The 21,959-nt window shown below is 39.5% G+C and overlaps 1 protein-coding gene across 1 annotated transcript in view; it reads right to left on the bottom strand.

The window, feature by feature from the left end:
- Positions 1-21,959, bottom strand: part of ANKRD7 (ankyrin repeat domain 7) — a 68,113-nt gene that overhangs the window by 4,757 nt on the left and 41,397 nt on the right. The window contains exons 15-26 of the mRNA XM_078376804.1: positions 17,777-17,908; positions 14,175-14,352; positions 12,146-12,321; positions 11,864-11,957; positions 11,352-11,429; positions 8,879-8,995; positions 7,980-8,092; positions 6,535-6,676; positions 4,866-5,021; positions 4,437-4,672; positions 1,747-1,993; positions 599-644 (exon numbers count right to left, since the gene is read on the bottom strand). Coding sequence (XP_078232930.1) covers positions 599-644; positions 1,747-1,993; positions 4,437-4,672; positions 4,866-5,021; positions 6,535-6,676; positions 7,980-8,092; positions 8,879-8,995; positions 11,352-11,429; positions 11,864-11,957; positions 12,146-12,321; positions 14,175-14,352; positions 17,777-17,908 — 1,715 coding nt within the window. The remainder of the gene's footprint in view (positions 1-598; positions 645-1,746; positions 1,994-4,436; positions 4,673-4,865; positions 5,022-6,534; positions 6,677-7,979; positions 8,093-8,878; positions 8,996-11,351; positions 11,430-11,863; positions 11,958-12,145; positions 12,322-14,174; positions 14,353-17,776; positions 17,909-21,959) is intronic.

The raw sequence follows: 21,959 nt of genomic DNA, 5'->3' as shown, positions 1-21,959 counted from the left end.
AAAACTATCTTAATTTTGTAGTAGCTCAAAATAGTTGAAATGAAATATTTGAGAAGAAAAGGTACTTAGAGCATTTTTAAATGTATATTCAATTAAATTTAAAACTTGACTTGGAAGATTAATCATTAGAGGAATTCTTGGAAATATTTTAAGACATAACTCAATATTCTTCCCTTAGCATAGGGATGAATACAGGGTTCTACCTAAACAAAGCCAGATCTTTAAAACTGGCTAAAACTAAAAGCATTGTTAAATGCTTGTCACAAATTGGGATGCAAACTAGGAGCCAGATGTGAAAAAAAAAGTAATCTCACTCTCTGGCTAAGTAAATGACATAGACGGGTTCAAATCCTACCTCAGCGACCTTGAAGAGACCTAGTGTAAAGGCCCTCCATTAAAGGTTTTATAGTCTTACATCTACTTTGTAAGTTATAGAAATATTCATGCTGCTGTGGAATTTGGGTTAAGGAATGATGGCAGTAATAATGTATGCTGTTTTGGTATGATACCTTACGTACTATTACTGCCATCATTCTTTAACCCTGATTCCACAGCAGTGCGAGTTTTGAAACTATGAACGTGTAGTTTGCTAACATACCTTGGTCTAATTCTCTCCTGATGTTTTTTTCTATTTCCGTTTGCATCTGAAATTACATTGAGAATGGTGTTTTGTTAGCTATGAAATAAAATATTCAATTCTGCATTATCACTTATGTGTAAACATCACAGCAAAACCATTCACACTCGTCAAAAAACATCCCTGACAATTGCTTTATCTTTGGATGAGAAGTGAATAATGAATGAAAAAAAGTCAGCTTCTCAGATTTTCTCTTGCTTGGTGTCACTTTGTGAATGGTAGTGAGCACTAGAGGGTACCCTGTAGACCATCTTAACCGTTGACATTGATGTGGTCAACATTCAGGCTGCTGTTTGCTGTTAAAAGCTTGGTAGCCTTTTTCCTGCTGGCAATGAAGGCACAATACTGTGCAGCAGTATTGGGCCATTTCCTGGCATTTTGAATTATGGATACAGAAATACAGTCTCCCACATTCATAAACTAGAGGTTTTTTTTTTTCTTTGAAGAATTGAATCTTCAGGAAAACAGGTGTTTTGCAAGTGATCACATTCACCATGACAGCCTTTCTATAAGAATGCCCACAATGCCCTCTTAAAATTCTAATCATGTCCAAAAGGTTGGGGACACCTAAGCAAGTAACACTGGGCCAAATGCTACAATGCTCCCACAAAATAAAAAAGGAGTGAATGCTGAGATATTATTACAGTGGTGCCCCGCTTAACAATTACCCCGCTTGACGACGCATCTGCTTCACGACAATGTTTTTGCGATTGCAATTGCGATCGCAAAACAATGTTTTAATGGGCTTTTTTGCTTCCTGACGATCGGTTCCCTGCTTTGGGAACTGATTCTTCGCATTACGACGATCAAAACAGCTGATTGTCGGGTTTTCAAAATGGCCACCGGCTGCTCAAAATGGCTCTCTGCTATTTTTAGGAGGCATTCTCCGCTGCACAGGCACCCGAAAATGGCCACCCTATGGAGGATCTTTGCTGGATGAGCAGATATCTCGCCCATTGGAATGCATTGAACGGTTTTCAATGCGTTTCAATGGGCTTTTTCTTTTCGCTTGATGAGGATTTCGCTCTACAGCGATTTCGCTGGAACGGATTATCCTCGTCAAGCAAGGCACCACTGTACTTATCTTTGAAAAATAAAGCTAGCATTACCTCTGCCAAGTAAGTCTCCACTCTTCTTTTAGAGGCTAATGGACTTTCAGTTGGGTTTCTGAATCCTGCTGCAGGGATACAAGGTCTGCTTAATGCTACATTATTGCCAAGATTTCCAAGCTGACCAGTTTCCAAGATGGGACTTGCAGAAATGCTTCCACTTAAAAAGCTGTTGGCAAGTAATGACTTGCTCTTGTGGCGCTCATGAAAGAGCTTGATTTTTACTTCTGCTAACTTCTCATTAGACCTGTAAAAGATCCACAGTGGGCGAGCTATTAACAGATAGATCAATGGTACGTTTACTTGTATTAAGTTGTATTCGTGTATTTGAAAGATGCATTTAACCTTTTTTTAATAGGTAAGAAACCCCTAATGCAATGTGTGGTTTTCACCCTAACACACACCCCTGGAGTGCTTCTGTCCTAGGCTGCCTAGAACAGAGGTCTTGTAGTCCTACACCAGATGGGGACTAGGGTAGGGAATGGGTTCATGGAAAAATAAACACCATTTTCTTTCCTCGCTTTTTGACATTGGCCTGCACTCTGCTATGTAAATGCACAGTGTGCTGCATATATGCTGCCCCATCATGCTTGAAGCACTCTCTGGGTGGTTTTACAATTTAATTGTGCAGGCTACACATTGGGCCTCTCACCAGCAAGCTGGGTACTCAATTTACCAACCTTGAAAGGATGGAAGGCTGAGTCAAACTTGAGACAGCTACTTGAGCCCATCAGGATTGAATTTAGGACGTGAGCGGAGTCCTAACTGCAGTACCACAGTTTAACCACTACACCACAGGGCTCTTCTATAGAAGGTTAAGAAGTATAGGTTCAGGAATTCATGAGAGCCTGAAGCTGTTGCTTTATTTCAGTATTGTAATAAGGGAAAGCTGATGGAGTCTGTTCCTTTCTCTCATCTCCCCATAGTATATTTAAAATCCTGGTGGCATGTATTTCCCTCCCTCTACAACGAAAAGTACAGAAACATGAACATGACAATTTTCTTTTCTGTAAATTCCTCCTTCTGCAATATCCATGGCTTTTGGTAACCACTGTGCCTCTTGAATGGTGACTCATTACTAGGCTGTATTGTCTTATTCCTTTCTTGAATCTTTAAACAAAAGAGTATTTTTCTGTGTTTCTGGAGAATCCCCTCAAGAAGCCAATTATTATGTAGCTCTGTGTTGTTGTCTAGTTGATAGAATGGGACTATCAAGTTTGGTATTAGCAGGAATGGTGATAACAGCAGATTCATGAGAACCCACAAAATATCCGAGTGTACATTTTTAGTATCGTAAGGAGAAGAATAAAAGAATTGCTGTGCTATCAGCTGAATTGCACAGATAAGAACATAAACGGTCATGTTCTTTCACTGAGTTCATTAGCCACAATCCTCCTAGGGTTTTATCCAGCATAAATGAAAACGTGTAAATTGCAATGACAAATTGCAGCTAATTAACGAGGCACGCATTGTCTGCACACTCACATAAGCAAGCAAATTGTTGATGAGCTGCAAGTTGCCACCATGATTATCTTGCTGTGTTGGCTTCAGAAGTAGAAGCTGTTATGCAGTCTGGGGAAACCAATGTGGAAAGGGAATTCCAGAAACTTCAAAAAGCAGCACAGAAGAGAGGGAATATCAGAGAATGAAGGTAAAGATAAAGGTTCCCTTGACATTTTTAGTCCAGTTGTGTCCGACTCTAGGGGGCGGTGCTCATCCCGTTTTCAAGCCATAGAGCCAGCGCTTGTCCAAAGACAGTTTCCATTGTCACGTGGCCAGCATGACTAGGGAACGCCGTTTTACCTTCCCACCAAGGTGGTACCTATTTATCTACTCGCATTTACATGCTTTCGAACTGCTAGGTTGGCGAGGAGCTGGGACAAAGCGACGGGAGCTCACTCGTCGCGTGGATTCAATCTTACGACTGCTGGTCTTCTGACCCTGCAGCACACAGAGGCTTCTGCGGTTTACTCCACAGCAAACAAGAGATCCATTTGTCTCAAGGAGAGGTGCAAGTTGAAGAGATTTCAATAAACGGACAGCCAGCACTTTGACTGCTAACTGGAAACAGCAAAACATGCGGGTGAGGCTGGGTGGGGAGGTATAAATTATGTGTGTGCTACCTGACACTGAATAATCATTTACATAGTCTCATTTATTCCAGAATAAAAGGCTTTTCAACATTACTGAAAATCAATGTATTATTTTGAGCAGCTTTAACCTGCATTTGGGAGAAAATATAACGGCTCTGACCCACATGTACCACTCTACTTGCACTGTTACTTTACCTAGCTAATATAAGGAAGCATCTGATACTTTTTTGGCCAGTTGCTTTTAAGTTTCACACTTGCATTAGCACCATAAAATGCCATCTTTGCTCAACCACAGCACAAAAATGCTGTTGCATACTCATGTGACTGCACAAGTGTGGTGTGATCCCTATAAAAATCCTGGCAGGAATTTTCAGACAACCAGTGTTCAATAGGATTTAGGTGACTTGGTTATTCAGAACATTAGTGCCATGGCACTTTTTGAAATCTTTCTACTGAACACTTTGTTGTAAAAGAGTCACCGGTACAATGACCAAATGTTCTTTTTATGCTGAACTTTATCCATGATGAATGTGTACAAAATGAAGAGGAAAGACACGGGGAGGAGAACTGGATTGTTGTAAGACCATTTTGACTTACCGAACCAATTTGCTTCCCAACGATTTCCTCCTTTTTAGTTCTTCCAAGTACAAATCCTTGTACTTTTTCAATTCCGTTTGCATGGCCTCGTTTTGTAAGAGACACTCTTGCAGTCTGCTTTTCAGCTTGCTGCGTTCAGATTGTAGATCTCCAATTATGCTTTCCATCTGATTTATCAAGGAAGCATTATTAGCCACCCTTATTTTTTCCAAGGTTTCTTGGGAGGATGCCTGGGTCTGGACAGAAAAATGATATAATAAAATCTAGAAAGTAAGAAGTCATTTTGTCCATATGCAGAAATGTTAAAAACAAACAAGGTCATGTGGGGCAAAACCAATGTTAATTGCTGATTGTTATCTCCCAGGATCAGTAATTTGATGTTTAACTATACCAGGTTAGCTATGGAGTGAGAGGTGTTAGTACATTTACCTGCAAAAACAAATTGACTTCTTCCAGCTTTTTTTTAACTTCTTCTTTCGCTTGCTCTTCAATGTCTTTCTTATATTGTTGCATTTGTCTGAGGTCTATCACATCATCCCGTTTGGGTGTTTCTTCTTTCAGGTGCAGTGGACACATAAATGACTTCTGTATCAGTTTTGGAGGGAAAAATATAAATCTAATCAGCAATATTTGGCTATACTGCAGATTGTCTAACACACTGGTTCTTAACCTTGGGTTACTCAGGAGTTTTGGACTGCAACTCCCAGAAGCCTTCACCACCAGCTGTCCTGACTGGGGTTTCTGGGAGTTGCAGTTCAAAAGCATCCAAGTAAGAAAGGTTAAGAACCACTGGTCTAACACACGCCATATTTCTGTGAATATCTGTAACTGACAGTTCAACATCTTCTGCTAAAATGTTGAAAGCCAACTATAACTTACACTAACATTCTCTTTTTCTGTCAAAGATCCATATTATACATACATGAAGTCAGAGGAGATCCCACTGCCAACATATACCCAAAAATCCAGATTAATCCAACATTCAAGCAATTAAGAGCAATTTTTTTTAGTTTGTTTCAGGAACATTTGGTTATAGTTATAGTTAAACTTATAGTTAAACATCAAAGGCACCATAACTTCCACTGGCTTACAGAACCATGCATCCTGGTCATTAAAGTTTGTTAGGTTTTAAAATAATATCTTAGTCTACAGGAAACTGATTAATTAATTCAATCAGGAGGTACAGTAATTCATAAAGCCAAATAAATTAAAGAAGAAGATAATCTAAAACTCAGAGCTATATCCAGAACTCAAACAAAATATACTCCTGGAATTGCATAATGTTTTCCTAGTGTTCTGCAGAGTTCAATATTTACACTCACGATGGTCCACTGCTATGTATATTTTTTATTCTCCAATGATACACCACACTATTCCCAGATTTATTATCATTGTTCCTACAAAATATGTGGATAAAAGAGTAATGGCCAGTAGCCATCAGTCCACAAAAAAGGCTTGCTGACTATTGCTAGCACTGCTGACTATTTTTGAGTCACGCAAAAAGTCACTGAATAGGTTAAAAGTTGTGAACTTTCTCCGCTAAAAGGACTACAGAAAATGCAGGAATTGATAGATCCCTTATATTTGTTTAAAAAAGTGAGAATATACCTGTGACGAATGCCCAGGTCACTCCTGTCACTCATAGCTGGGGCTCATTTGCATGAGCCTATGAGAGGACTGGAGGGGCCGGATCATTCAGTCAGATAGTTAGTCAGTTAGTGAGTTAGAGAAGCAGAGTGCGAGGTGTGAAGGAGAGAGGTTGAAGATTAAAGAGAGATAGAGAAATAGAGAGAACTGATATAAAGTTAAGCTGGTTAAAGTGAATAAATAAAGCAAATGGTGATTGAGTGTGTAACAAAATATACGAGGTTTCAATGCTTTTGATTCTATACAATGATTAAAGAACATCTGTGATTCGAAGTCAACCTAATTCCTTTTAATAAACAAGTTCTCTTGGCAGCAAGTGTCTGATGAAAGTCATTTACAGTGTGGATAGGGGAAATCCACTGGTGGCAGCGAAGGAAAGAAACAACGTCGCCAAAGTGAACCCTTGGTTCGAGGGAAACAAGCAGGGGACACTGGGTGAATGTCACAATACCTCTTTTCTTAGCTGTCCTTTTTCAGCATCAATTTCTGAATACTTGTTCTTTCTGTCTCCATGACATCTCGTTTGTGATGAACTCTCTCCATTCTCCTGTTCTTTTAGTTTCTTTTTTGTTATTTTTAGAAGTATTTTAATGCTGTAAATATTATAAAAATAAAGCTAGAGGTGAACATACCAGAGAACGTATGGTGGATTCACTTCTTCCTGTCAAAGCATGTTTATTAAATTATAAATCTCCAGCTTCAAAATTTTGACATGTTTGCAAAAGGTTTATTTTATGACAAAAGTAAAAGCATAAATATACCCCTGGTCTTAAACTGCATTGAGGAAGCAGGCAATTACCTTTGTCATTGCCCTTTACAGTGTCAAAATAACAATGTTTCTCCCTTCTACAAGTTCCCTTCCCTTGCCATGCTGTTTCTTTTGCATTCAGTCATTTTACAGCCACAACAGTGGTTCTGCTGACAGGGATCACAGGGACCATGAGTCAGTGCATCTTTGAGTGCTGCTTATTATCTACAGATGTAATTCCTCTTTCACTACACCCAATCTTTGCATCACACACAGCTCCTCCAGGCCAAGGTGGTATGGACCCTTGAAAACCAAAAGAAAATCTGTGAAGTGCATGGCTATGTTAACTAGCCCTGTGGAGCAGTGGTTAAACTGCAGTACTGCAATCAAGCCTCTGCATATGACCTGAGTTCAGGCTTGATGGGTTCTCATAGTTGGCTGAATGTTGACTCAGCCTTCCATCCTTCCAAGGTCAGTAAAATGAGTACCCAGCTTGCTGAGGGGGCAGGTTCTTTGCATAATTATGTTGTAAACTGCCCTGAGAATGCTTTAGTTCTGTCCGGTGGTATATAAGTTGAAACAGCAACTACAAGATCTATATTGAAAATAGGGGATATCTACTTGTCATTACAATCAAACATATAACATCTCAAAAATGAATTTCAAATGCCCCTGGAAAACATAATTGCTTACGTATATAGGCTTCTACATCATTATGACACTATTCTATCATTCTGGCATTAAGTTGTTATTAATTTAATGGCTATTGGTTAGGGCTTGTTTGTGGGGCTTGTTGCAGTTAATTACGGCTAACTGGGGAGATGCCAGGGTGCATCATAGTTGCACCATCCAGTATGTAACCAAGCACATGACCAAGATGCGACTTGGCACTTCATCTATTAGTTACATCACAGAACACAAAACTGTACACAAACACTAGTAAAATTCTGATTCACTATATCTATATTGTGTTATACATACATTCTGTGATTTGATAATACATTACGTGCAATGTACAGTAAAAACATAAATGCATAAACTGAAAAATAAAAATAAAATCTGAATTCTTCTATGAACTAACAAAATAGGAATTCTTCTATGAACTAAGCACTTATTTGCTAATTTCTTAAAAACTGAGACCTTCTTACCCATTATATTTATTTTGTAATTCAATGTTTCTCTTCATTTCTTGATCCAGTCGTATTTCTATTGATTGTTTGAACTCTTCCAGTTTCTTCACTTTTTCCCTTTCATTTTCAAACTTGTAAAGGAATAAGAACACGATGCTTTACACAAGCATCCACATTTACCATTAACTTGTAAAACTCATTAAATTGGATGCACTGATGATTTTCTGCTCACATTTGGCACACACTTAGTATGCTAAAAATGTTCTTCCCATTTGTTGAAATTCACACTTACTTCTATGTTTCCAAAGTAAAGGCTTAGTATAAACACAAAATATAATGTAATGCAAAAACAAAGCAAAAATAAAGAAGAAAAAAGTATTGTGCCACCTTGAAGACTAATTTATTAATTTATTAATTTATTAATTTAACTTATATGCCGCCCACTCTACTCAAAGGTCTCTGGGCGGCTTACAACAAATAACTGCTATATTTTAATGTGAACAGTGACATTTGATAACGGCATAAGAATCCTTGGCTTATTGAGTCCATTGAGTCTTGAAACATTGAAACACTGAGTCCATTGAAACATTTGAGTCCATTGAGTCTTGGCTATCTGGAGGAATGACAGCAGATGCAAATATTGTATCTGCTGTAACTCCTACCTATATTTCCTTACTACTGTAACCACCCAGTGCCCCATCACAAGCCCCCTCGGTGATAATCATACTCATTACCATGCTGTTCCTCTTTGTTAGCTACAATCTGGGATCAATTAAGGCACCAATCATGTGTACCCCTTGAAGGTTGAGGGAAACAGCTACCAGAAACAAGCCCTTGATGATGTTGCCAGTGTGACATCTGAAAAAAAAAGTGTCAGGCCATTGAGCGGGGCATATAGCCATGCACACTGGACTCACCTGAGTCACTAGTTCTTTCTTTTCCCTATCAAGCTCCGAAAAGTGACTTCGTGACTTCAGTTCTTCTTCCCATATGTTGTGAGAGTCTTGTGCAGTTACTGAGAATTGCTTCTGGACCTATGGAACAATCAACCAGCCTTTAGAGTTTTTGAAAGAAAACCACAGGAAAAACTTTTGAAATAGTTTGGCTGGTATCTGCATAGAAATACTGGCTTAGTTCAGATGTTGCTGGTTTAGTGACTAGTCTGGCCCTTGTTTCATCCCATTTTAGAGGCACTGCTGAGTAGGAGAGACCTGTTTACTTTCGGTCAACTGCTAAACATCCGCCGGAATTAGTTTAAAATTAAAAATTCATTTTTAGAAGAGCAACTAGAACTATTCTTCCCACTTCCATTCACGTAGTCATTGAACTGAGTTAAAATGTTACCCCAATCCTTGGTTCAAATTATCCTCCCCCGCCGCCCAGTTATACTCTATAGCAGCTAAAATATACTAAAGACAAGTTCCATTTAAATAGTTTGAGATATTTATTTTATTATAGCAAAGGATACAAGGCCTTAACATCCTGCAGGGAACAGTATTCATTTTAGAGAATAATAATGTATGTAAAAAGTTTTGATTTTCATCTTTACATTGCAGAATGTTGCCAGCCTCAAACTTAGTTACCAGCCTAAAGGGATGTGTTGTTAAAGGAGAGAGGATGCTAAAGATGGGTGGGGTGGGGTGCGCAGAGCAGCCATTACCACTGTAGTACTTTGTTTAAACGTGCTGGTGCTTAGGACACCAAGATGACACAGACTTTAAATCTTAAGATAAAAAGACATCAAAGCAACATGGCCCAAACTGCTGAAAATACACATGGCTGCACTGTCTAACTGTTATGCACATAATCATAAAAAGAGCTGACATGTTCATGTATCATCTTATGAACTATCTCAAAGCCTGTCTAAACCAGCATTATAATCCTCAGCTCTCTTTACTATCTCTCTTAGAAGTGACAGTAACTGACAGATGATAAGAGCATTGCTGAGAATAGCTGCTGAGAACTTTTCCCTGCTAGCAAGAGGACCACACCAGGTGAAGTCTGGATGATGGAGAGCACACATGGCTGGCTTAGAGGCCACAATCTGTCAGGCTTTCTTCTGCTGTGTCTTATATATGTCATTTAAAGCATTGGACACTTCTCTAGTTGTCTTAAGAACCCAATCCCATGCATATTCAGATAAAACATTTGGCACTGTTAAAATGTACTTGTTGCCATATATTTAGAAAATTGCTGCATTTCAAGTAAATGAGTATGCCACTGAACATCAGCTTCAGGCACAACGGACATTTATTTTCAGTTAAATGCAGTGTGTAAAGCATCCTGATCTAAAAGGAACATAACATAACAGAACAAGCTTTATGCAGACTTCTCAGATCATCACAATGAAGGTCAAGTGCCAGATATATAAGATAAAAATACTACAGTAAAGAGTTTGTTTCATACACACACACACCCTGCCCCATGCATGCTTCAAAAGCTCTTACTGGTGGGCTCCCTTTTTTTCTGTAGCAAATTTCAAGCTTTTTTTTTTTTTTTTTTTAAATCCTTTCTTCATTTCTGCATCATCTTGGGAGACTGGCTGATTAAGGATGCCACAGTCCCATTTCCCACAAGTTTGAGGGCCAGTTCCAGAAGTACTCATCATCATTTTAGAAAGCCTCTTGTGGGCTGCAGAGCAACAAAATAGTCCAGGCTCTTAAGCTTTAGAGGCAATCCTTTTAGGCTATAACTACAATCACACTCTGTTCAGCGTAACCTATCCTCAAACCACTCAGAAAGGTAGTCTGAGGGTCAGGAATATCTCACATCATAAATCTAGAAACAGACAATGCTTTCTGAAATTGTGGCAACCACTCTCTCCTTTTCCCAAGCTAGCTTTTGTGCCAGCCAGCAGAAAATAGAAAACTTATATGCTTCCTACCTCTCTCATGACTGAATATTCAAAAGTACCACAAGAAAGTACTAATTTTGGTAAAATTTCATGCATGTGGGCTTACCCCAAATTTTGTTCTGTTTTAATCTTTACATCTCTGAGCTTTCCTCTCTTTTGCATAGGTGTGACTAATTGCATAGAAGACTACTTGGAAAAGACCTTGATGTTAGGACAGTGTGAGGGAAAGAGGAGAAGGGGATGACAGAGGATGAGATGGTTGGACAATGTCATTGAAGCAACCAACATGAATTTGACCCAACTCCGGGAGGCAGTGGAAGACAGGAGGGCCTGGCGTGCTCTGGTCCATGGGGTCACGAAGAGTCGGACACGACTAAACGACGATGACTAATTCTTCCTCCTAAATTTGGCAATGATCCCCAAGATGTGCCATGTTACTTTTCCTCACCTTCAAGCAATCAACTTGGTTCTCATACATTTTACAAGTGTATGTGACTGCAGACAAATTATTGGTGTATCAGAAAGCTTTAATGTACCTGTTGATTTAGTTGTTCTTCCAGATTGATTTTTTCTCTTTGTAGACCAGTTATCACTTCTTCAAGATGGTTGAGAGCCTACAATCAAAATAATAAAATAAAGGAATCAGTATAAAAGCAGTAAGAGTCTTTAGATTTGATGGAATTCCCTAAAACAGTGATTCCCAACCTTGAGTATCTCAAGTGTTTTTGGGAACTATTTCCCTAAAAGATTTACTTTTGGATATTACGGTTCTACAGTCATGACTTCAATGATGTTCATTGTATCTCTTTATAATCCCTGGAGGCGAAACAAACTATCGTAATTCCACTACTCTACAGGATCAGAGCAATGCTTAGCACAAGAAGGTGTTTTAAAAGTTCTTCTGTTGTTCCCCAAACATTGCTGTGCTCCAAATTTCTTTGGGTTAGATCACATGGCACCTTGAAATGTAAAATAACATGGAAGAATCCAATAGATTAAAACTTTCTTACACAGTCCCTATCCATTCCCTGTCCTACATCTGACTTACAGTGACACTGTCCTGCAGGTCCTTCTGAAGCGTCGCAATTTTTTTAACTTGCTGTTTGGTTGTTGCTTCCAATCTGCCATTTTCAGTTTCAAGCCTTAAAAGAAAAATCCACACCAAAGTCTCAAAATCTCACATAATGTCATTATGCTCTATTTTTCCATTTTAAAAGTATGTTATTTTCCAGCACATTAAACAGCCAATGCATATAAGTATTCTACATTAATTCTCCATGTTGACACTTTGCCTGAAAACATAATTTCAAGCGGCTTGTAATTTTTTTACCTCTGAATGTGCTCCTCTAATTGTTTTATAGTATTATTTACTTCTGAAAATGCTACTAAAAGGTCTTGTAACTTCTGAGAAGTCACATTTATTTCATGTTCCTTAGCGTCCAAAGCATTTCTTAAGTCATGAATATGTCTTTTTGATTGAAGATACTGCTCTTCTGTCCCTTGCAGCTGTAAAAACAAAGCAGGCACAAAGAAAAAACACTTGATTTTCCCCAAACTGCCTACAGAACTAGAGCTAGTTGGGTAGGAGTTTAATAGACATTCTGTACATTTGCCATTGAACTTAATGGCATTTGTCTATCAACAGGACACGGTGGAAGAGATTTGGGGGCTGTGAGAGGGAGAGGAAAAAGAGATCTTATGACTTTGGAAGTTACCCAATTATTCTGTTTTAGTAGGAAATCTTATGCTTCTCGGCTGGAATCCTGTAGCATAGGTTAGCCTGTACAGTGGTGCCTCGATTTACGAACTTAATCCATTCCAGAAGATGGTCGTAACTCGAACTGGTTGTAAGTCGAAGCACCATTTCTCATAGGAATGCATCGAAACCCCATTAATCTGTTGTGGCTGGAAAAAATCACCAAAACCCCCCACAAAAAATCACTGCAAGCCCCATTGGAACGTGCTGGGGCCGGAAGGAAAAATCAGCAAAAAACAAAACACCACAGCAAGCCCCATTGGAATGCACTGGGGCTGAAAAACACACACACACCAAAAAACAACAACATCACAGCACAGAAACATAACCCCCTCAGCCCAAACACATGCTGCGAAACCCTGTATGTACTCACTCAGAAGCAGAAAGCAGCACCAGGCAGTTGGAAGCCTCTCTTCAAATGCACACACTCTAACCATTGGGGCAAAAGAGCTACAAAGAAGCAGCTTCTTCCCTGACCAACGGTTAGTAATTTAAATTCCCTGCCTTTTTCCCCACCCTTTTTTCTGATCGTAACTCAAAGCTCTGGTCGCAAGTCGAAGCAAAATTTTGTGGCCAGAGCTGGTTGTAACTTGAATGAGTCGTAAGTCGGGACATTCGTAGGTCGAGGCACCACTGAACTGTATAGCTAATGACAACATCAACTCTGGCAATTTTTTTGAAATGAAACATTTTTATTTCTCCCCTGGAGGCTTCAAGACTCCTGTAGAATTCCTTTCATTGTTGGGAGCCATGGGACAAGAGGGGAAGTCTTTAATTACCAAAAGCATATATCCTGGGATTATTTTACTGGTAGCACAAATATTTAGTAATTAAAGATTTCTCCCTCATATCCTGTGACATCCTGACAGTGAAAGGTATTCCACTTTGAAGAGAAATTAAAAAATGTTATGTTTCTGAAAAATTATTGTGGCTTATCAGCCTTATGCGGTGTAACATACACAACAGGATTTCAGTTACAGTGGACCCTCTACTTATGAAATTAATCCATATTGGAACGGTGGCTGCAGGTCAAAAAGTCTGTAGGTCGAGTCTCCATTGACCTACAATGCATTGAAAACCGATTAATGCCATAACTGCCCATTTTCGTTCCATTTTTGTTCCATTTTGGTTTTTTTCTGGTCTGTAGGTCGATTCTCCGGTTGCAAGTCAAACGTAAATTTTGCGGCCAGAGAAGTCTGTAACTCAAAAAGTCTGTAAGTCAAGCCGTCTGTAAGTTGAGGGTCCACTGTAATAAGAGTAAGACTTCCTACTAAAACAGTTTATTTACTATCATATTCTCAATAAGAAACCAAATACTAAAAGAAGATTTTTGACTAACTTGCACAGCCCATTTCTGTTCAAAACAAATGTTCCCTACAAATTTAGGTTATTAATTCTGGGTTAGATTACATTTTTTTGTACCTGCAACTGGTGTTCAATTTCAGACTCACAAACCTCTGCATGACAACATCTCTAGCACCTAGAAAAACTAAAATGATTTTCTAAAAAACAACCCTGGAATGGGGAGGGGGAAAATTCCTCCATCCTTCGCCAAATGTGGCAGAGGTACTTTTCATGAAAATATTTTCTAATTTAATCTAACCTGTTTCAGGTGGTTTTTCAGTATTTTCAATTCCATTTTCATACTTCTCAGCATAAACTCAAGTTGCTGTTTCTCCTCCAACAGTTTACAATATTGCAGCTCTTTCTTTCTTAACTGTTCTTGGGTTTTCAACATTTCAGCATATATCCACTTTTCTTCCTCTTGCTTTAAAGAAAATCTGGGATGCAACATTTTAAAAACATGCTTATGGAATGTGATTGTCACCCCGTGTTCTATGGCTTATGTACTGGACTGTTATGTATGTGGAAGGGTCTACAGCTGCAGAACAATATCTATGACCACAATCAATGAACTGTGCAAGGTTTGCTGAAAACAAAAACAATTGACAGACAACATTTTGGGATCTACATATGAGCAGGCTTCTAAGAACAGATGTGATGGAGAGACTGGTAGAAGAAACAAGTGTAATGTTGATAATCTCACTACCCATGGACTCTAAATAGGGGTGAGAACCAGGACATGTTGGAAATGTAAGTCAGCCATTGGCAACCGGTTTAAAATGAACTGAGATGGATGGATTTCACATGATTGGCTAAAAGTAGGGCTGGCCCTCCAAATAATGTTACACTCCTTCCTCCCATCTGTCTCAGCCAGCAAAGCCAATGGAAGTAATATCTCTATAGATTACAGCATTTTTTCAAACTGTTTTCCATTTTGGTGACTTATTTATCCTGGAATTTACACACGATTCTCCCTCCCAAGTGCCTCCAATTTGTCTGGAGTCTCCTCTGTCCCATAAAATCTAGGTTGCAAGGATCGTGTGTGTGTTTCCCTTCCTTCTTCCTTTTAGGCATAGTTAGAAATAGACAGCTTCCAAGTGTCGAAAAGGTTAAACTGGCAAGTATTAATAAAACATTGGAAAAAATGTTGGCATATGGTGAATAAATTTGTCATTTCATGACCAGAAGAGAATTTTTTTTTCAAATTGGGTTTAAGATGGTATTTCACAGCAACAAAATTGAATAAAATTAATGCTAGTTATCTGAATGTCTGTTGGAAATGTGAGAAGGAAATTGGTGCATACTTTCATATGTGGTGGGAATGTGAAAAAGTACAAAGATTATGGAAACTAATCTTTAAAGAACTAAATGACATATGTGAAAAAGATATAGAATTTAATCCTGAGATAGCTCTGTTATCAGTATTTGAGAATGTGGAATATGATAAGATGACTAGAGAAATGATTACCAATTTATTAACAGCAGACAAATTAATACTAGCTAGGAACTGGAAATCAAAGTCTGTATTTCGAATGAAAGAATGGTATAATGAAATATGGAATATTGGTATAAACGATAAGTTAACTTGTAACTTAAAGATTAAGAAAGGAGATATGAAAAAAATAATTTCTATGATATATGGGGCAGATTTCTTGAATATGTGCTAACAAGAGGAAAAGGGAACACACCAAATCAAGAATCAATGCAGTTCTGGAGAAGAGGACAATAAAGTAAGAAGAAGAATAAAGATAGAGGAAGAAGAGGATTACTGCAAGAGGTCCCGACTATGGTGGTGGGGAACACAGTCGATTTGTATTTTGGTTTATGTATTTTATGTCTGTGTTGTAGTTTAAGAAAAAAAGAAATCAAGAAGCAAGAGCAAACCATGCAGTGGAATGAGGTACAGGAACAGCTTTGATCCAAAAATATTGAAAGACAACAGGTTCATCATCTTTGCTTAGAAGTCTGTATATTTTGATGATAATACAGGCAGTTGCTATTGGAATAATAGATAGAATGGAATATGTGTGGCTGATTAGCCGGGAGACTAAATGGACAGGGAGGGACTTAACATCAGTCAGGGGGGCAGCTGGGATGGAGACAGAGATGAGAAGGGGCTACAATAGCAAGTCTTCTTTAAGGTTAAATGATGCTATTGATAATACTGAGTTTGAGAGCCACTGTGGTATCACAGATAGGCTGCCATATAAGGAGACCTGGTTCAAATTGCTGCTCAGCTATGGAAATTCATCATCCTTTCTCTTCTTTTCTTACTCCTTTTGGTGGGTTTCTGCTTTCTACTCAGTGGCAAGAGCTTCAACCTACAGGGCTGGCTGGTGGCCCTCAAGGAGGAGTTGACACCCATGCTTGGATGAACTTTTGCAGAAGAGTGAGGATAAAGGAATTTTGATTGATTGATTGATTGATTGATTGATTGATTATTTATTTATTTATTTATTTAGTTATTTAGTTATTTAGTTATTTGATTTTATTTGTACCCCGCCCATCTGGTCTATAAGACCACTCTAACAGCAGCCTGTACAATTTTATTGGCTCAAAATTTTTCCTGGCAATTTAACAGATAAAGGGTGAAAGAAAAGTGTAACAAAAGAGGGCCACACACACAAAAAACATGGAAAAGTCAGTGTATTGTTATTTCTTTTAAATGGATCCTTACTGGTTAAGATGCTCTCTTTTGGGGAACTGATGAAAGAACCTGAAAAATAGAACCTACTTTCTGTTTTTCCATTTCTTCTTTAAATGAAAGTTCTACCCCTTCCATTTACTGTAGCAAGTTCTTAAGAAAGAGAAAGCTGGAAGAGGTTCTTGCAGAACCAAGGGTGCAGGGTCCAGCATCAAGAATGGTGAGTTAATGACCATTAATTGAATTCAGGATACATGAGGGGAACCTGTGGACACACCTGTGAAAATTTCCAGGACTGCATACTCTGCCTTGATTTTAGGCCCCTACCAGAGTTGCATAATTTTTGCATGAACAAAATAGGAATGTCAGGATGAATTTGCATTAGAAAGGCAGGGCATGTAGTAAACCTCACGCGAGAGTGCCCAGGCAGAATGAAGCGAATGTGGCTGGTTACCACAGGAGGTGACAGAAGTAAATGCCAGAGTCAGGGAGTTGGGTAGATTAAGATAGCCAGCTGAGATGGAGAGTGAGGGAAGAAATAGAAGAGCTGAAGCATTAAGGTTAGAAGTTTTTTTTTTTTTTTTTTTGCTATACTGAGCAGTACTCATGCTTCCTGTGCACTCAGAATATTTAGCATTGGCCCTGTTGCATAGAAACCTCCAATAGAAAGAAAGGTGAACTTTATGCCATGTCATGTGCTATGATGGAAAGGACCCTTGTGTCAGCAGTGACAATACTCCAAGTGTTGAGATAAGGTGTTAATGTACTGGACTGGAAAATTCGCAACTTTACTGGGATGTCCATCTTCACATACACATGGTTTTCATGTCTGAATGAGTTGCAGAAAGGATGGCGGGGTGAAGATCAGTGACATTCTCAGTGGGTTTGAGAAACAAACAAACAAAAAATACATTAGACCCAGCCATACCTAACCACAATGCTAACCCAACTTCTAACAATTCATTGACATTCCAATGGTGTCAGAAAACACCAAGCAACTCCTGAGGCATGAGGGTTAAAACTCATTCATTACTGTATGTCCACAATAGGGCAAAACATGTTATAGATAGCTGCCAGAGTTGCCATATAATAGGAAAGGACTTAGAGAGAACCAGGTGGTGATAAGACACAGGATTAAATAAGTGGATCATTGAATTGTTCTACACAAGCCAATTCTGTACATAATTAAGAAAAAACAATATCATGACTATCCATACCTTTCTTCTTTCAGAGATACTTCACTCAAACTGCTATCATCCTCTAGCTGACGAAGCTTCTCAATGATATGCTGACTGACTCTTTGGATTGAAATCTGTCCTTTATTTTTACTTTTTGTTATATCCATCATACTGGCAGTCAGATTAGTTCCCAAAGGAAAGAAAAACAAATTTACAAACAACAACAAAGAAGAAAAACAAAAACTATCAGGTCTATCTCTTAATACTAGGTTACCTCAAAAAGAAGCAACAGAGAAAAACAAAAGTGATTAAATTGGGGGGGGGGAGAGAAGATGTCTCATATCAAGAACATATGAAGTCACATTGAAGTTCAGGATGTCAAAGTTATGTGTATTGAGTTATCTCTGGAGGTTTGCTGAAAAAAAACTGTGTATAATAGAACTAGATGCTGCTAAATAAACCAGCAGTTGGAATCCTATTGAGTAGTTACACGTGCATAATTCAAGTGGTAGCTACAACAGAGACAACGTGGAAGTGCTATTCCCAAACCGCTTCCACAGATGGATTGAAAAATTCTTCAGGATGGGAACCATGTAACTGATTGCTCAATCAGCTCACACAGCCCTTGCTGCCAGGGTACAACATACAGGAAAGCTCCATCTCCCTAACTTTATGTTATGAGGTGACATAACAGGATTCTGGCCAGTGTCTATCCTTATTCCAACAGCACGGTCCCCTTTGGGAAATACAGCAGTATATATTTGACCCCCAGTAAAGTGAGAACTCCTGAGGCATGAGAATTTAAATTAATTCTTTATGTCCACCACCTGACAAAACAGGTTCTGAACAGCTACTACAATTGCTTAATCCATTTCAACATACAATCACATATTGTGATATAACAGGAAAGGCCTATGTCCAAGAACTTGGAGAGGACTGGACAGAGAGAACACCTAGAACTCACTGAATACATCATGGGTTTGTTCTACATGAGGCAACTCTTAATGTATTTAGTTAAGAACAAACAATATTATGACCATCCATACTTTTCCTCTTCTCAAGATGTTTCATTCAAACTGCTATCATCCTGTAACTGATGTAGTTTCTCAGTGTTTGGTGACTGACTTTTTCCATTGAAATCTGACTTCTATTTTCACTTTTTCTTACATCCTTCACACTGACAGTTGAAACAGTTCCCAAACAAAAGAAAATATAGCACTTAAAAAACAACAACTATCAGGTTAATCTTTTAGTATGTGTTTACCTCACAAAGAGGTAACACAGAATAAGAAAAGTGCCCAAATTCTCTCTCTCTCTCTCTCTCTCTCTCTTTGTGTGTGTGTGTGTGTGTGTGTGTGTGTGTGTGTACAAATGGGACAGATATCAAGAACACATCTTCAAAGTCAAGGATGACAAAATTATGTGCATGGAGTTGTTTGCCAAACTTCATTGTGAAAAATAGAACTGGAAGCTACAAACTAGAACATTGGCTGAAATCCTACTGAATAACTACACTTGTGTAATTCAACATTATGTTAAATACCTAAGTGTTATGCTAGTGGTATCTGAAGCAGTGCCAAAGCAGAAGTGTTTTTCACAAAGTACAATTGGGCAGGAGGTGAACCATATGACTTATTGTGCAACTGACTCACATAAACCTTATTCGTTGTTGCCATCTAGTCGTTTAGTCGTGTCCGACTCTTTGTGACCCCATGGACCAGAGCACGCCAGGCCCTCCTATCTTCCACTGCCTCCCAGAGTTGTGACAAATTCATGTTGGTTGCTTCGCAGACACTGTCCAGCCATCTCATCCTCTGTCGTCCCCTTCTCCTCTTGCCGTCACACTTTCCTAACATCAAGGTCTTTTCCAGGGAGTCTTCTCTTCTCATGAGATGGCCAAAGTACTGGAGCCTCAGCTTCAGGATCTGTCCTTCCAGTGAGCACTTAGGCTTGATTTCCTTTAGAATGGATAAGTTTGTTCTCCTTGCAGTCCAGGGGACTCTCAAGAGCCTCCTCCAGCACCACAATTCAAAGGCATCAATTATTTGGCGGTCTGCTTTCTTTATGGTCCAGCTCTCACTTCCATACATCATGACAGGAAAAAACATAGCTTTGACTATTCGGACTTTTGTTGGCAAGGTGATGTCTCTGCTTTTTAAGATGCTGTCCAGGTTTGTCATCGCTTTCCTCCCAAGAAGCAGGCGTCTTTTAATTTCGGGGCTGCTGTCTCCATCTTATTTCTGGGGCATATTGCCTGACAAGGTTACACCTGCATAACTTTATGTTGCATGGTGACATACAGAATTCCAGCCAATGTGTATCATTATCTCAGTAATGTGGCCCTTATGGTGAAATATAGCAGTATGCATCTCACACCCAATAAGGTGAGAAAGCACAAAACCACTTGTGAGGCATGAGGGTAGAAATTCATTCTCTATGTCCATAATGGGGGACAACAGATTCTGAACAGCTATCACAGGTGCTTACTTACAGCATTTCAACATGCAATCAGTTATTGCCATTTGATGGGAAAGGCTTATGTCCAAGAACTTAGAAAACACTGGCCAATGAAGAGACTAGGAACTCACTAAATACATCTTGCGCTTATTCTCCAAGTGGTAACTCTTTAAATAATGAATTAAGAAGAAACAGTATCTTGATCATCCCAGAGTGCAGAACATGTTGTAATGGGTTTAAGTTACAGGAAGTGAGATTTAGGCTGAATAACTGTTACAGTAGTACAACATTCAAGAGAAAATTGGACAACCATCTGTCAGATCTGCTTTGATTTGGAGCCCTGCACTGAATAGGAGGTTAGACTAAATGGCCTTATAGGCCCCTTCTGTCACATACAGCACTGATGGTACCTGTCTGTCATGGGTTTGGAGGGAAAGTTCCATCCTATGGGGAGTGGAAGGCGGGACATCAGGGGGGAGGAGCTGTATTGTATATATATTTGGAGCTGATGTGGAGAGTTAAGAGTTGGAGTCTGTGTGTCAGACTGGGTACAACTGTGTGTCAGTTAGTACATACCTGATAGGTTCAGGTTTCTTTCTAGGTAGCCAGAACTGATAGGTTCAGGGTCTGTGCGTTACCTTAAGGTGTTCCGTGGGAACCAAGCTGTTGTATGTGTGTGATTGGGACTATGCCACGTTACATTATCCTATTTACCTGATCCTTTTATTTACCCTGTTTGTTGTTTCAATAAACCTTGTTCTTTTATTTATTAAAATCCATTCCTGGTCTGTGTGACTCCTTATAGGGAATGGTTGGTGGCAGCATAACTACAGGGTGGGATACTCCAGTAGGTCTGGGGTTGCCACATTGATTGGTGTCCAGCGTGTGGGATACGACTGGTCCAGTTGTCCAGTGGTCCAGCAAAGCCTTGGCAAGTGTGCCCAGAGCAAGGGGGGTCTAGTCAGGGAAAATCTGAGGGCGCGTAGGTAATCTTCTAGGCTTACCTCACGGGGAGGTAGGCTAGTGGAAGAACGTGCACACTCAGATTGGGGGGACTAGATTAGGGAGCTCTGAGGCAACCCGTTTTGGCAGGAAAGGGCTGAGGCAAAGCTGCATGAAGTAACAGTGATCTAGCCTGTCTGCTGAGAGGCCTAGCAGAGGGGGTGGATTCTGCCTGGCAACAGTTGCAAGTTGGTGCTGAAGGAACAGCAGCAGTCTATAGAAGGCTGTTTCTGAGGCAAAAGGAAAAAAGTCGTCGTTTTATTTTGAGGCGTGACTTTTGAAGGCAGCCTGTTCTGGGGGGATTATGCCCTTGACTCGAAGCCAAATGGCAGAAATGGGGGAAGTGAGAGAACCACAGGGAGACCAAGGTTCTGAGGAGGAATTTGGCTCAGTGCAGGATGAGAGCACGGGAGAACTGACCTCAGAACTCAGAAGAATGCTCCTAGCCCAACAGCATGAACTGAGGGTGAGGGAAATGGAGGAAAAGGAAAGGGAGAAACAGAGAAAATTTGAAATGGAAAGGGAAGAGAAACAAAGACAATTTGAGTTAGAAAAAATGGCGTTTGAGCTGAAGAAGCTGGAGATAATGAGTGGAAATAGGAATAACAATAATAATGAGGGGAACCCAGGGAATGGGGAAGGCAGCCTGTCTAAAACTGACCTGAAGAAATTCCCTGTGTACCACAAGGGAGATTGCCCTGAGGTGTTCTTTTCCCTCGTGGAAAGAGCGTTTGTGGACTTCTCAGTAAGGGAAACTGAGAAG

This window comes from Pogona vitticeps, chromosome 5 (assembly GCF_051106095.1).
Source record: "Pogona vitticeps strain Pit_001003342236 chromosome 5, PviZW2.1, whole genome shotgun sequence".
NCBI classification, from domain to species: domain Eukaryota; kingdom Metazoa; phylum Chordata; class Lepidosauria; order Squamata; family Agamidae; genus Pogona; species Pogona vitticeps.
Note: the sequence above shows the minus strand (reverse complement) of the source record. Positions and strands in the feature narration are given on the sequence as shown.